Here is a 14,370-nt window from a genome sequence, read left to right as displayed (position 1 = left end):
CAATGGCTGATGGGCTGGTTGGTAATCCTCCAGCTGGGTTAGAGCATCCTGGGTAGATGCACCAGAAGACTGAACTCGGTGGGTGAGATTAAACATGGCCAGCCAGGAGTTCAGATGTGGTGAGGGGGAGCACCTGGTCAGAACAATCAGCAACCAAGCATCCGGTAATGAAAGTCCAGGAAACATCTGGTCTCTCATTGTTGGTTAAACACGGGATGGGCAGCAGAGGACTTTCAGACGATGGTCATGATAAATGCTAAAGTGTGGGGTTTTAAGCATTGCTTGTCTAAATGTGACATTTTTATGATGTGATGTAAATTTTTTAAATTATTTTAAATTGTCATTTATGCCATTTATCAGACACCCTTATCCAGAGCGCCTTACAATCAGTAGTTACAGGGACCGCATATCTGAAGACACTCAGGGTAAAGGGTCCTGCTCCTGGACACAAAGGTAGTAAGTGTGGTTTGAACCTGTCACTTTGTGGTCTTCTGGTTCACTAGGCTTAAATTTACATTTACAGCATTTATCAGACGCCCTTATCCAGAGCAACTTACAATCAGTAGTTACAGGGACAGTTCCCCTGCAATCAACTTAGGGTTGAGTGTCTTGCTCAGGGTATTACGTGGGGTTTAAACCTGGGCCGGAACCTAGGCTACTACCACCCTAATTATTCTATTCCAAATAATAAACAATTGCCATAGTTTTGTCATTTTATTAATTATTTCTGAGTCATTGGTAATGGGTTTTATTTATATTTTTAATGGAAAAAATAACCTTTAAAAAGTGCCTAAAACATTTGAATGATAGTATGAGATAACGTATGCAATTTTATTCATGCAGTATGATGCATATTGCATATCCACTTAATCATTTATTCCACTAGAGCCTTTGGTAGTGCTAAGGTATTCATGGTCTGTGTGAACTTCAGAGCAGACAGACTTACTCTTGGCTTTCTCACTCTTTCGGGACGGCCTCCATCGGATGCAGGAACGATGCTCATCCAGGTAAAACAGGCGGACCAGGCCTTTGGAACCATTCTTCAGTTTGATCATCTGGGTCCCTGACTGCATGACACTCATGCATCGTTCGACTGAAAAAAAAAAAAAAAAACACAAAAAAGGCATGAGGGTCCTGAAAATGCATTCAATGTTGTTGTTGAAATACAGAGGAAGATTAAGTGAGAGCCTGCTCAGAACAACAGGAGGAGATTATATAATATATATTATATGATAAGAACGGCGATATGTATATTTAGAATACCACAGAGACTCCACTGATCTGATGCAAGGAATCAGAGTGTTCCTGCAACGCCCTGCCTACACTCTCTCAACTCGGCATGAGGTGGCATCTATAGGGATGAGCAGAGAGTCTGCTCACATGCACTTAGCTCATCACCGCAGATCACAGGATGCACTATGGCAGCAATGCGTTTCAAAGAAAAGTTTTTGTTGGCTGAGGCAGCAACAACAGCACAAAAAAAAAAAGCCTTGAGGTGCCTTGGGCAACGGCAGTATGTTTTCTTAGATGGTGGTATCTGCACAAATTCATCACCACTCTCTGTCAGCAACGTGATGGAGCCGTTTCGGAGCAAGGGAGAAGTTTTCCTCCAAACATAGACACATTATCATGTGCCCGTCTCCTGTATGAAAGTAAAGCGTCTGAGATAAGCTCGGACTCACCAGACCAGAGAATGCTGGAATATCACACATCCACTGAAGCGCAAGCACCCAAGCCCAAAAAGGAGCGGTCCCCCGGGTGCATTAAAACACCCTTATCTCGGCTACAGTGCCCTCACCCACTAGCACTCTTTCATTTACGCTCGCCCCTCGATTTAGCCCACAGGTAATGGAGAAAGCGAGGGAAGACAATCCGCAGGGATTTACACACCCTTGTGCTCATACAGCCTCCTTCAAACTGCCATGCCAGGCACGTCTCATGCCTTGAAATAACGGATGTTTATCCGAACCTGGTTTGGGGCTAAAAGCTGACACGGCATTTGCTTCAACATGCTGCTTTCACACCAATTTTTTTTTTTTTTATTAATTAATAAACAAGAGACAGAGAGAGAAAATAATTTGTGACCGTCCACTCCATTTTCACCAACATGTGGATTTATATATAAATAGTTTTTATGCCTAGAGACGTTAGGACTAAGTTGTTTATCTGGAAAAGAGTTTAAGGGTTTATACATGACAACAAACAGTATTTATTTACCATGTGAACCAGATTACAAGGGAGACTGACTGAGGCATATGCCATGCTACTCATCACTGAGAGCGAGGGGTTTCATCTGTCAGTCCTCGGGTCTGAGGAAGGCCGAGTGAATCCGGCCCACTTTTGCTATCAGCGCGGCACACATTGTACTTCGACGCTCAATCCAATTAACACTGCGGTGTGCGCGGAAGACGAGGTCTCAATCACCCTCTCAGCCTCTCTCCCTCTCCACAAGTCTGATTACGAGACAAATGAAGAAGCATGGCGGATGTCTCAGCCAAGGCAAAACAAACAGTCGAATGAGGGCAACCATGCAGACCTACGGAGAATTATTCATCAGGAAATCCTTACTAAACTAAAACTATTCAGGGATATGACTACCACGGTTAAAAAAAAAAAAAAAGAGGTTTACTAGCAGATGCTGAATAGCATAATTTTATGTTACAGCCCATCAAAACAATAAAAGCCTGCATGCATTTCAGAAGCTATTCCACCAGCACAACAGTGCCAAGCACTGGCAATCTTGGTATACAACTGAAAACATGTCATCCATTTTCGGGAAAAGGAAATAGAATTATCCTGAATGGTCTTGTGAGTGTTTGTGTCTTTAGGGCTGCATACAGATCATGAAAGTAAAGGAAAGAAAGCGGCACCAAGCAAAACCAAGCACACTCTGAATCTAGGGTTAAAGATTAATGTTCGTAGAGCGAGGCAGTGTGAAAGAGCGTCTGGTGAGTGGTTTAAATGCAGCAAAGGTTTATAGCATATTGGACCGTCCCTGTCAAAGTCAAATACGGATTTCATACATCTTGACAGGGCTTGGAACAACACTGAAAGACAGACGTCTTGTGTGGTTTCATCACATGAATGAGACCTCATTCATAATGAGGATTTTGCTATACATACACACACATGTGGCTTTGGATTTATAACACTCTTTGTCTGAGACCATGTGTAAATAATTAGTATAACATCCATTACTTGCCATTTCCATTATCAGTCATTGAATGCATTCATCTTTGCCCACCTTTACCCTTACAGCACTAATTACAAGTAGTGTTCTAAAAACTCATTGCTTCATGTCACACATTAATTAATATTAACTACACTATACAGAAATATAAAACACCTATAGTTCTTTATTATTATGGACAGTGATCCAACTCTGAAAGTGGTGTGAAGCAGAGGAAGAGAAAAATGATGTTTCAAAACAGAATTATTTTAATCACTTCATGTAACTGAAATCCCCCATGACCCTGGTATCAGTAAAATCCGTGTCTAGATATGATCTCCTTTGCATAATCTCACTCACTCCCTGGAATAATGGAAGCAGCAAGGGATGCTTAATACGTTTGGACATAACTTGCCAGAACAAGCTGCCACTGGCGCTGAGGTGACACCATCCTTCCAAAATTAGGCATTTTGAATGGTGTTGGTGGAACACATTATCTCCCAGGCTGCCTGTGTTTAATCCAAAAATGATAATGGCATAAAACCAGTTTGTTTTTCATAAAAATGCCTGCTACTCAGGCTGAGCAAGTCAGTCAGATGATTATTCAATAATTTGGCATTTGGCAGACCTTGGCAAAGTCTTCATAGATGTATTAGATCTGCACCGGATTGAATCTGAAGAAGTTATATTTGCAAAACAAAATTCACCTGGTGATTCTGTGGAATCTCTTGGAAAAAACACAGCACAGTAAAAGTAATTCATGCAAAAATACATTTCCTCACATTCCTGAAATGCAGCCAGTATGTATGGTATAATCCACAATGAAGTACATACTAAAGAAAAACAAAAAGAAAAAAAATACCATAATATTATTTAGAATACATCATTTTGAAATTATTTAAATGTATTATCTTTACTTTATTTAGCAGACGCTTTTATCCTAAAATATGTTAAAGATGATCTGAAACACATTAATGGCCAAGGATAATGCTAAAAAAATCATTTGTGAGCATGCTGAAGATTTTTGTTCCAGCAGTATGATCACAATCTGGGCAGTACCTGGGCAGCTTCATTCTGATCCCCTCTGAATGTTACGCCTACCTTAGCTACCACACGTTCAGTTCAGTGGAGAAACTGTCTCTCGTTTCTCTGATATATTTATCAGATTGTATTTAAGTATACCCACAAAATACCAACATTTTTTTTAACTCTGTTTTAAATGATTGTGAGTCTGTAATATAATTTACTGGTTATCCTAACAGCCTGGTATAATTTACTGGTTATCCTAACAACCCTGAAACGTTTTTATTAATGTAATATGAGCACATTTTAAAATGTTTAGGTATAAAATATAGTTGGGTAGTAAATGTTCTGACTGATTATTAGTATGCAAGATTTGGTGTTAAATCACATATGGGTAAATTGTATTGGGAAAGCTCCTGTGCCACTTTGTGTCTTAAGCTCTTGATCATCAGTGACCTACTCCATGTGAGCCACTTTTTTTTTTTTAAATAAATGAATGTCTGAGTGTCAATTTCACTAAGCCTTGAAAACACAAACATGCATACTATTACCGGCTCGTTTGTTTGAGGTTGACAAGCAGGTAGGCATTATAGTGGCCTTTCAGCATTCTTTAGAGTCCTCAATACTAGACACTACAACACTGTTTTGACTTGTAGCAAATGAAAGTAGTAGGTCTCCAATAACGAGAAAAGACCCCATTAAAATGCAGCCCCCAGAGAGCAAATGACTCGAGTTTAGCCACTTTAGCAACATGGCAGAACACTTAGGAGGCGTTTTTTTTGCGTGCTGGACACAGCCAGCGCCTAGGATGTAATTAGGTAATTGTAAAGGGATTTCCCAGAGTGCAGTGCTTTGATTGACTGTTTAATCCCCCTGGTTATCTCACACACTGGGGTGTCATTAATTGCCGCCAACTTATACCCGAAAAGACTAACCTGTTTTAATGAGTTTGGGTTGAAGCGGGAGGCTTGACATGAACTCGTCCCTCCTCCACTCTCTGCTCTCCAGACTTGCTATTACCCCACACCTCCTTAGCTCATTTTAACCCAATTAGCAGTGATGAGAGTATACCTTCACGCCTGATTCCCTACTATGCCCGTATCAATGGCCCTATTAGGCTAAAGTGAGCCTTTGCCCGGCTCCTCTGATTAACTGCAGCCACTGACCACAGCCGTTGTGCCACCTGACACTAAATCAGCAGTAGCTGCGTTTCCATTACAGGGCAGCTCCAATACGTCAGTTAAACAGCGTCATTTTTCCTCTGTCCAGACATAACATGGATTTTAGAATATTACGTGGCCTGTAGATAAAAACTTTTTTGCCTTGCTTTCTCAGAACTGACAGTTTCCTGGATTTCATCCGGAGATAGGGAGAGACACCGGGAGTCTTCAGAAGGAAAATGGGAACGCAACCATAGCACTGCCCGGTTTTACCAAACACTGTCACTCATCTTGGATGGCTGCCCATCATCTCACCAAAACTGAACTATATTCATTCCAGCAGATTCTTCACCACATTAGGATCTTGCTATTTACCTGTACAACTCACAGCTCTCTCCTTCTACAACAGCCCGCAACCTTGGAGTAACAATAGACAACCAACTCTCCTTCTCAACTCACATCAGCAATCTTTCCCGCTCATGTAGATTCCTTCTCTACAATATCAGACAAATCTGTCCTTATCTATCAGCACAGGCCGCCCTGATACTGGTTCAGTCCTTAGTAATGTCACGACTGGATTACTGTACCTCCCTTCTAGCTGGTCTACCACTATGTACCATCCGTCCTCTACAACTAATACAAAATGCAGCAGCACGACTGATCTTCAACCTTCCCAAATTCTCCCACACCACCCCTCTGCTACGTTCCCTTCACTGGCTCCCAGTAGCTGCACGCATCAGGTTCAAAATACTGATGCTGGCCTACAAAGCCAAACATGGAGTAGCACCATCCTACCTCACAGCCCTTATTACACCTCGCACTGCACCTCGTTTACTCCGAGCCTCCAGTACTGCTCGCCTGGTCCCCCCATCTCTGAAGGTAAAAGGAAAACATTCATCTAGACTCTTCTCTGTCTTGGCCCCTCGGTGGTGGAATGAACTTCCCCTCGAGGTCAAAACAGCTCAGTCAATGAGCGCTTTCAAACGGCAGCTCAAGACCTACAACAGAGTGAATAAAAAGATTGTATTCATAGTTGGGGTCCTAGTGAACCAGAATTGATCACATCATCAATGGTAGCATGATAGCACTTTGTAAGTCTTTGTAAGGGCGTCTGCCAAATGCGTTAAATGTAAATATAAGTAGAAATTTTTAAAAAAGTAGAATTCATCATGAGCACAGTATAAAAATATTTAATATCATGCCTGAAACAGATTAAAGGCTTTCAAGGTTTTTGTTTTAAAGTTGTGCCCATGCAGCACAGATTTACCATGGTATGTACATAAATAACCGGAACTGGTACGTCGATCATACATGAGAAGTTACTCCAATGTAATCTGACAGCCACTAGGTAAAATATTATTTTATGTTTTGCAAGATAAAAAGAAAGAACAATCTATATTTACATGTAGACACATGAGAGAGTGATGAATGAAGGAGGGATGGGAGCTGGGTCGAGAAGAGCAGGGGAGGGTAGCCTGTACTAAACATACTGATCAGTCCCGATCTTGGCAGATGGATCAGATCAAAGCAACCTGTTACTGCCAGGCCACTGAGGAAATCAAACGTGGGATAATTGGGTCGTAAAGCCCCTAGCCTGTGATGCTCCCATCAACAAAGTGCACTGCGACGTCCCTCTGAACTATCAGACGCTAACGCACAACAGAGGGACATGCATAATGCAGGGGGACACCTGTCCCCACATTCTACTTCCCTCTGCTCGCTGCAGGTCATCAGGAGGATTGCATGAAATATTGTGGCCTAAGGAACCCGGCCTCCCTTAATCTATTACACCCACCATCATACAATCTTTTTTTATATTGTTATATCAATTATATGAGCATTGTAAATCTCTGCTAAATATCATTAAAGCTGCTGTTAACCCAGCTTCAGATAGACAAAATCCTTAAACCTATAATACTACATGAATCTGCACCACAGAGACCTCGATAACTACATTGTATTAATTAAAAAGATACACAGGGAAAATGAATTTGAAGGGCAGTTTGGTTGTTCCAAATGTGTGTGAATATGTCCATAATTAATTGGGTGTCTTTGTAGTATAGCATTTTAAATAGTTCAATGACAGTTTCCCAGGTAAATTATCATTAAAGAACTGGCCAACTGCTGATCCGGACAAATCCAAGAACCTAAATAGAAAAAAACTCCAGCCTGGAGACCACGGCCTTGTTACATATAATTCCTGTTCATTTTCACAACCTTTCAACGCTGCATATCACAGTTCATGATGCAAAATGCGTGAGTTAAAAGACCAACATGCTAACAACAGGATATAGATGAGGAGGTAAGGATATAGATATAGGTAAGGAGGAATGCTAAAATGTTATAAAAGAGGTGAGTGGGTGAAAATCATGTTAATGTGGGACTCAGTGCATTAGGGAAAAAGAAAAAAAAACTCTGACCAGACAGAAAGGTGCTATAAATAACAGACAATTCATTTCTCCTGCCTTCATTATGCAACGCATCATCTGATAGTGCGGCCTAATTTGCATTCTTAACAGCTATGTTCAGTCGTTCATGCTCCGGAACAAGCCAAAAGCACCCAACACAACCATCACAGCTCAATTGGCGGCTTGATCTGGCCGTTTAAAAAGCCTACTCCAACATGAGGAGGACAAGAAAAAACACACATGCGTGCACTTCACACGCGCTTCTGGAATACGTTACGTAAACACTTCACGAGATGCCGGTTGTCTAGAGAGAACTGCAGAATTGCTTTATAAAACAGAACACTCTCCTCCTATAAATAGCCCCGATTCAGAGCCGTGCCTTTTTGTTTTTTTTAGGGGGGTTGTCACGTTCAACGCCATCTGTTTGGAACGTACGTTACCGCCGGCTTCTGTCAGCTAGAGAGCAATCCAAGGAAGGGATTTATTACGGAGCGAGTAAAATACTCCCACAGGCGCAGGGTCCCACAGCCACACTGTGCCAGCAGGGACCAATCCTTATGGGCTCTGCGGTTCTGAGTTCATAAAAAAAAAACTAACTGCCAAAAGAGCAACTAATATTACGTTTTATTTATGCAATTTTCCGAAGGTGCATACATAATTAGAAATAAAAACTGCAAAAAAATGAAAAAACGGCACTTGGTAAAACATACAGATGACAGTCCACACACTCACCTAAAAGTGCGAGGCGGCATTTGTGAGGCACGGCCACACAGCCTCCCACATGATAGATCCGCCTGGCGAGCTGTGAGGCTGCAGAGGCCACGGACGAGCGTTCCGCCGCTCCACACAGCTCCATGCCCGGCTGGTCTCCGCCAACACCCCAAAGAACACACGCGAAAACACCCCCCTTGCCCATTTGTCCAGTCGAAAGCTCCTCTGTCTAATCTTCTCTCCAGGTCCCCTGTGCCGACCCCAACATTATCTGTCTGTCCACCCCTCTCCCCTTCCTCTCCACCCTCAACCTCTCATGGACCCCCTCCAACCAGCCTACTGATCATCCGCCGGCTCTCGGTCCGTTCTTTGAACCTTTGTGATGGAGCCCCCAGCCAAAAAAGGGATTTAACTGGAAGATATGAACACATTTTATTAGTCACGATGACCATAAGTAAAGCTGAAACATGATCAGCTGTATGCTCTAAGCTGTGTTCAAGAATAATTCTCATATCCAAACATCCAAACACATCACAACTGCGTGGGATGATTCTGCTATTGATCAAGTCTTTTTAAACACTTTTATAGATTTTCAAATGGTCAAAACAAATCCCATACGTTGTTATTCTAAAGCTGCTTGAAACTTAGGGAGTTTAAATACAGCATATAGAGACCAACCTCTAATTCCAAGGTAAAATGAAATTTGAAAACAATTTATGAAATATGAAGGCCAATATATTATTGATTTCGATTAGCCAGATTTAGGTCAAATGCATAGGGCCCATGAACATATCATTATAGAGGGAACATTCACATCAATGACTAATTGAGACAAAATAGTGTGTTTGTGCTATAGGTTTGGACATCTGGGGGAAATAAAGGCAGCACACTTGAACCAGGATCTGTGTGCTTTAGTGATTAACACTGTCCGCAACTGTCTACGAAAATTAATTAAGATTATTATATTGTAGATCAGTAAATTATTATGTTTGTTCACAGAATGAGCATTTCTATAGATGTACAGTCAGTTTAACCCCCCTCCACACACACACACACACACACATACACAATTCTGAGATTGCAGATGCAGGTGAGGAGATGAAAATCCACTCAAAATTGAATTAGTCAACTGCACTGCTGCTTGATTTGTGGGCTCTGACCCCCAGTCGAATGTGTGAAAGGATCGTTCAGTGGTTGGATGGAAAGTGCTGTGGCATTTAAGCTTCTTACAGTAAATTCTTCCACATACCAGCCCACATCTACCACAGAGCAAGTATATTTTCCGATTTATATGTTAAAATATTCTGGAGTTTTCTTGGCTGCCCTACAACACTGACATGGATGGATGGATGGATGGCTGGCTGGATGGATGGGTGATTTTAAAGTTTGGTGAAGATTGTTTTAGTGTCTTCGAATATTCTTTTTTATTCTTTTAATTTATAGGAGGAACAACTCTGGCAGGTAAAAAATTGTTTTGTACCAGACACCTGCACCTGGAAGCTTTTCTTCTGCCAAAAGGCAAAAAAATGTTGTTAGTAGTTACCAAAAAAAACCAGCCTCAGCACACACATAATTTCTATGTCCAACATTGCAGATCTACCTTTTTAACTTTTGCCTGACTGCTGTGGTGTAGTACGGCAGCAAAAATCCAATGCTGTCCACACAGGGAACAGTTGAAGCATGGAGGATCTATCATCACAGGCTCTCAGCAGCAATTAGCGGCGATGGTTCTGTTGGCACTACTGCCACTCCACACATCTATTCTCAGGAGAGCCTCTGGGAGCTCCATCCAGCTCGGGTAAAAATAACACGGGTGCATCTTAATGATTTCATAACTGCAGCTACACGGTGTTCCCGATGTAGGCTCCAAGGATTCACATCAAAGGAAGTCTGTCAGGGCTGATGGTGGGTGGGGGCTCAGCATTAACGGTTGGCGCGCATATTCCCACACCATCGTTTCTCCCCTTTTTCACCCAAAGCTGCGCTGAAGCACGTATCTCTAAGAGCAGAGGGCGAACTCGCTAATCTCAGACAAAACACACAAGCTGGCCAAAGCTGGCGGTCTTAAAACAGTTTCACGCCCCATGTGAGGTTGTGGGTGGATCTGAATTGACAGAACATAATGGATGATAGGTTGAGTTAATGGATGTGTGTGAAAAATAAAAACAATACGAGCGCCTTCATCTATTCAAATTCTGCATGAGCTGACATGCTGGAGGAAAATGAAATGGCAGTCGTCCTCCTCCGGTGAGTCTCTAATATTGAAAGTGTGCACAAATTCAGCTTAGAGAAAGCCATACCCAAATGCCTGTCCTTGAGAGATTAATCCAAATATTGTGAGTTTTTTTTTTTTTTTTTTTCCAAAAGTAATGCTAAAATTCTCACTGCTGGAAAATACATCCAGTCTGCATTTGAATGAGCAAAACAAGGACAGAGCAGCAGAGCACTAGAAATAAGGAGCACTTGGAGAAACGTTCTACTCTATCCTGCTGAGCATCATATCCTGAAGCAAAAAGGAGCTTACAGTGATGTCATTATCATGGGAGAGGCATGCAAACACACACACACACACACACACACACACAAACACCGTACATGAAAAAGCCACTTTCCCATATATGAGAAGTGAACATTTGCACAAAATGTCATATTAATGCAAAAAATGCAAAAAGTCAGTTATAATGGGCTCCAAAATCTTCAAGCATAAGGTACAACCACACAAAATATTCATACACATTCATACATTCGGCACAACTGTTCACATGATTATTGAGTCATAACCTTTGCATTAATATTTCATTCATTGTCTTAATGCAACAAGGCTCAGTCCATGGTCCACTCCTATTTTACAGAAGAGGTTGAAAAAACATCTGAAGTAAGAAAGTGGCAGCAACACTGAAGAGACACTCTGATGGCTGGCACGTTTCTGTGATGAAGAAAGCCAAATCGTAGTAGTCACCACATTTCCCAATAGCTCCACAAGACCAGGTCAGAAAATAACAGGAAGTTGCCAGCAATATCGTGCCAGCAAGCCCACGCCTCACTGTGCCGAAAATATGTCCATACCTACTTACCTCAGACTGCACATGAACATGCAGAAGGCAACCCTGAAAATAGTTCAGCATGAACAACAGCATTTCTCCACCCCATCCATGACCACCACAGACAGGTCCTACTGGCCAGGTCCAAAAACAAAGCACCTGCACAACTGACCAATACAGAATGTATTCACACACTCACACAGCATGTGACACAACATACAAAAAAAACATACATTTTCAATACAATGTCTATTGGGGGGGTCATTACATCACGTGACACATGATGACTACACAACAGCGATAGATATAATCTGAGTCCTCAAAATATTTTCTGTAAACACGCAAATGCATTACCAGGGTATTCATGCTCGTGTGGCAACAGACAATATGTTTATATTGAACATTTACACACGACAATTCCTGACAAATTGAAACTTATTGCCTCCCACTTAATTCACAATTACTGAGACATTTCCTCCAGGGTCAGTTTCTTATTTGATCAGCAGAAAGAAGAGACATATCTTCAGCGCTCAAGTCAAAGAATACAGAGCTGTGTTACAAAATAAACCGGTGAACACATTTTCCTACAGAACCTATAATCCAGTAGGCTATGTCTGAAATACTCCTTCTATAAAACACACACACACACACACACACACACACACACACACACACATGCCATTAAATGCTGGCATTCCCTTGCCTGGAGAAATTAACCCCTCAGTTGCACCTGGGGAGACGATAGAAATCAACAGGCTGGAGCGAAATTCACCGACAAGCACACACACACACACACACACACACAGGCTAGATGCGTGTGAATCATTATAATGCGTCTTTTTTTCTCCCGTCATGCACATCTCTAACGCTGCGTTCAAATGTTCGATCCATTCGACAACAACGATGTAACCTCTTTGCAAACTGCGTACATTAGATTTTTTCCTTTGCTTGTTAATAATTAGAAGTTAATTCGCTGCGTCTCGGTGGGGTGGAACTTCTCGTGAGTAAATGCAGCACCATGGACAGCTGCCGGCTGCTGCGTCTACAGGACCGTGCGCTTAACGCACGTCGCGCCTTCAAATGTCCTTTTCGATTTTCCCCCTGAAGTGCAGTGACCACACAGTGAGATGATACACAAAGACAACTCACCTTTCTCGAGGCTGAGGTTTTTAAAAACTTCTAATTCGGCCATGGCGGCGAATGTCAGGTCTGCGCCGCTTTACCCGAACAACCCCTCGCCGAAACGCAGCGCTCTTGGCGACGCTCGCGTCAGTCCGTCGCTCCGTTTACTCCCGCCATCGTTCGCGGAGAGGCTCGGGTGCGGCGGCGCCGGCAAGGGAAGAAGTTTTGGGGAGGGGAGGGCGTCGTGGGGTGCTCTGGAGACGCTCTCCATCGCGCTCCGCCGGTGCCTCCCTACCCATGTGGGCTCGGTCCGCTCCTCTCCTCCCCTCTCCCGCGACAAGCCGGTTTTCCTAACACGTTCCGCCTGGGACGCGGACCCTACCCGTGTCCCTAAACAAGGCGTTTTTCTATTAATACGGCACATGCAAATGAGGCAATTCGTCTCCTATACAAACAGGTTACTGCTTGGAACCAGGGCTGCTTACGCACTGCGTAACACTCAGTCTATAACTCTGTGGGGTCTAATTGCTTAATATTGCTTAACACGTGCTGTGTGTCCTCTACTGAAGGGGATCCCTGGAAAGGACGTGGCTGAAACACTTCCCTCTCGTTTTGTGTGCAAATGTGGGTTTAATACGGCATACGAATTGAAAATTGCTCCATGGCGCAACTCATTTCATTACACCGATTGTGTTATATTTGTCTGTAGGGTCCTATTCACTTTGTGTGCGTGTCCATTTTATGGCATTTAGCAGACGTGAGTGACTGGAGTGAGAGGGACAGTCCCCCTGGAGACACTCAGTGTCTTGCTCAGGGACTCACCTGTGGTTCATAGGTGAGTGTCTTACCCACAAGGGTACTAGACATGAGGTACCAGGTTCTGTAAATACAGAATATTGCTTTCAAGACACAGATTAGTATTGTATGGTGGAGGTTTTCCTTTTTTTATAAGAGTGGCTGACATGCAGTCCTAAGCCACCATGTACAGGTGCAGACACTTACTATTGTATCTCTCTTCCAAATATCAAATATCACTAAGACCTGTTGCAACTGATTTTCAGCGCTTGCTTCATTTGACAGGTTTCCCATCCTTTTGTTGAAAGCAAAATATGAAGACATGAGGTCCATCATTAGGCATTTATGCACTTTTATTATCATTATTTGTGCAATAATCCATATAGGGATAGTACACCAATTACATACCAATTTTCGTCAATTGGTGAATGGATTTGCCCAGCACGACTGTCTCATTACTTTCCACAAGACCTCATGAACTGGCAAACACCAAGACATTATTTTCAGCTGCAGAAATGCAAATAGGTAGTCACAGTAATGAGGGGCATGCTGGGTAATTACAGCAACAACACGGCAGCAGCCAAGCTGCACGCTCATTCCAAGCTGCAGCCTGACAAGCTTGTTGTGTGCTCTGTGTGACGTTCTTCAAGGGGCATTGTTCAATTTTGTGTACCTATAAAATGAAAATGGCTTTTCCCATGACCCGCCAATATTCCGCACCTTCCTAACTTTTCATTCATTTAACTCTGGTATTTGGGCTGCTTTCATGGGGGGTGGGGACCCCTCAAATGTCAAAAGTGTCTGTAAATATGATGGCAGGACCAGACAGTGAATTTTGACAAAGCATGGATTAGTTGGACAAATTTATTTTACAGCTCTTTAACAACCAGCCACATTAAATGATTGGTTGTGATCTGGGGAGGGTGATTACATTTTCTCTA

At 42.6% G+C, this 14,370-nt stretch overlaps 1 protein-coding gene across 10 annotated transcripts in view; it reads right to left on the bottom strand.

Moving 5' to 3' along the window:
• plch1 (phospholipase C, eta 1) overlaps window positions 1-14,370 on the bottom strand; it is a 55,748-nt gene that overhangs the window by 28,239 nt on the left and 13,139 nt on the right. For 5 of the 10 annotated variants that reach the window (XM_028961874.1, XM_028961866.1, XM_028961869.1 and 2 more), the window contains exons 1-2: window positions 8,493-8,633; window positions 947-1,093 (exon numbers count right to left, since the gene is read on the bottom strand). In XM_028961874.1, coding sequence (XP_028817707.1) covers window positions 947-1,093; window positions 8,493-8,616 — 271 coding nt within the window. In that variant the 5' untranslated portion in view covers window positions 8,617-8,633. Of the gene's footprint in view, window positions 1-946; window positions 1,094-8,492; window positions 8,634-12,661; window positions 13,099-14,370 lie in introns of those variants that run through there. The other 5 variants (XM_028961870.1, XM_028961871.1, XM_028961867.1 and 2 more) reach the window with 3 other exon arrangements.

Source organism: Denticeps clupeoides, chromosome 19 (genome assembly GCF_900700375.1).
Source record: "Denticeps clupeoides chromosome 19, fDenClu1.1, whole genome shotgun sequence".
Lineage (NCBI taxonomy): Eukaryota > Metazoa > Chordata > Actinopteri > Clupeiformes > Denticipitidae > Denticeps > Denticeps clupeoides.
This window is presented reverse-complemented; position numbering and strand designations above follow the sequence as displayed.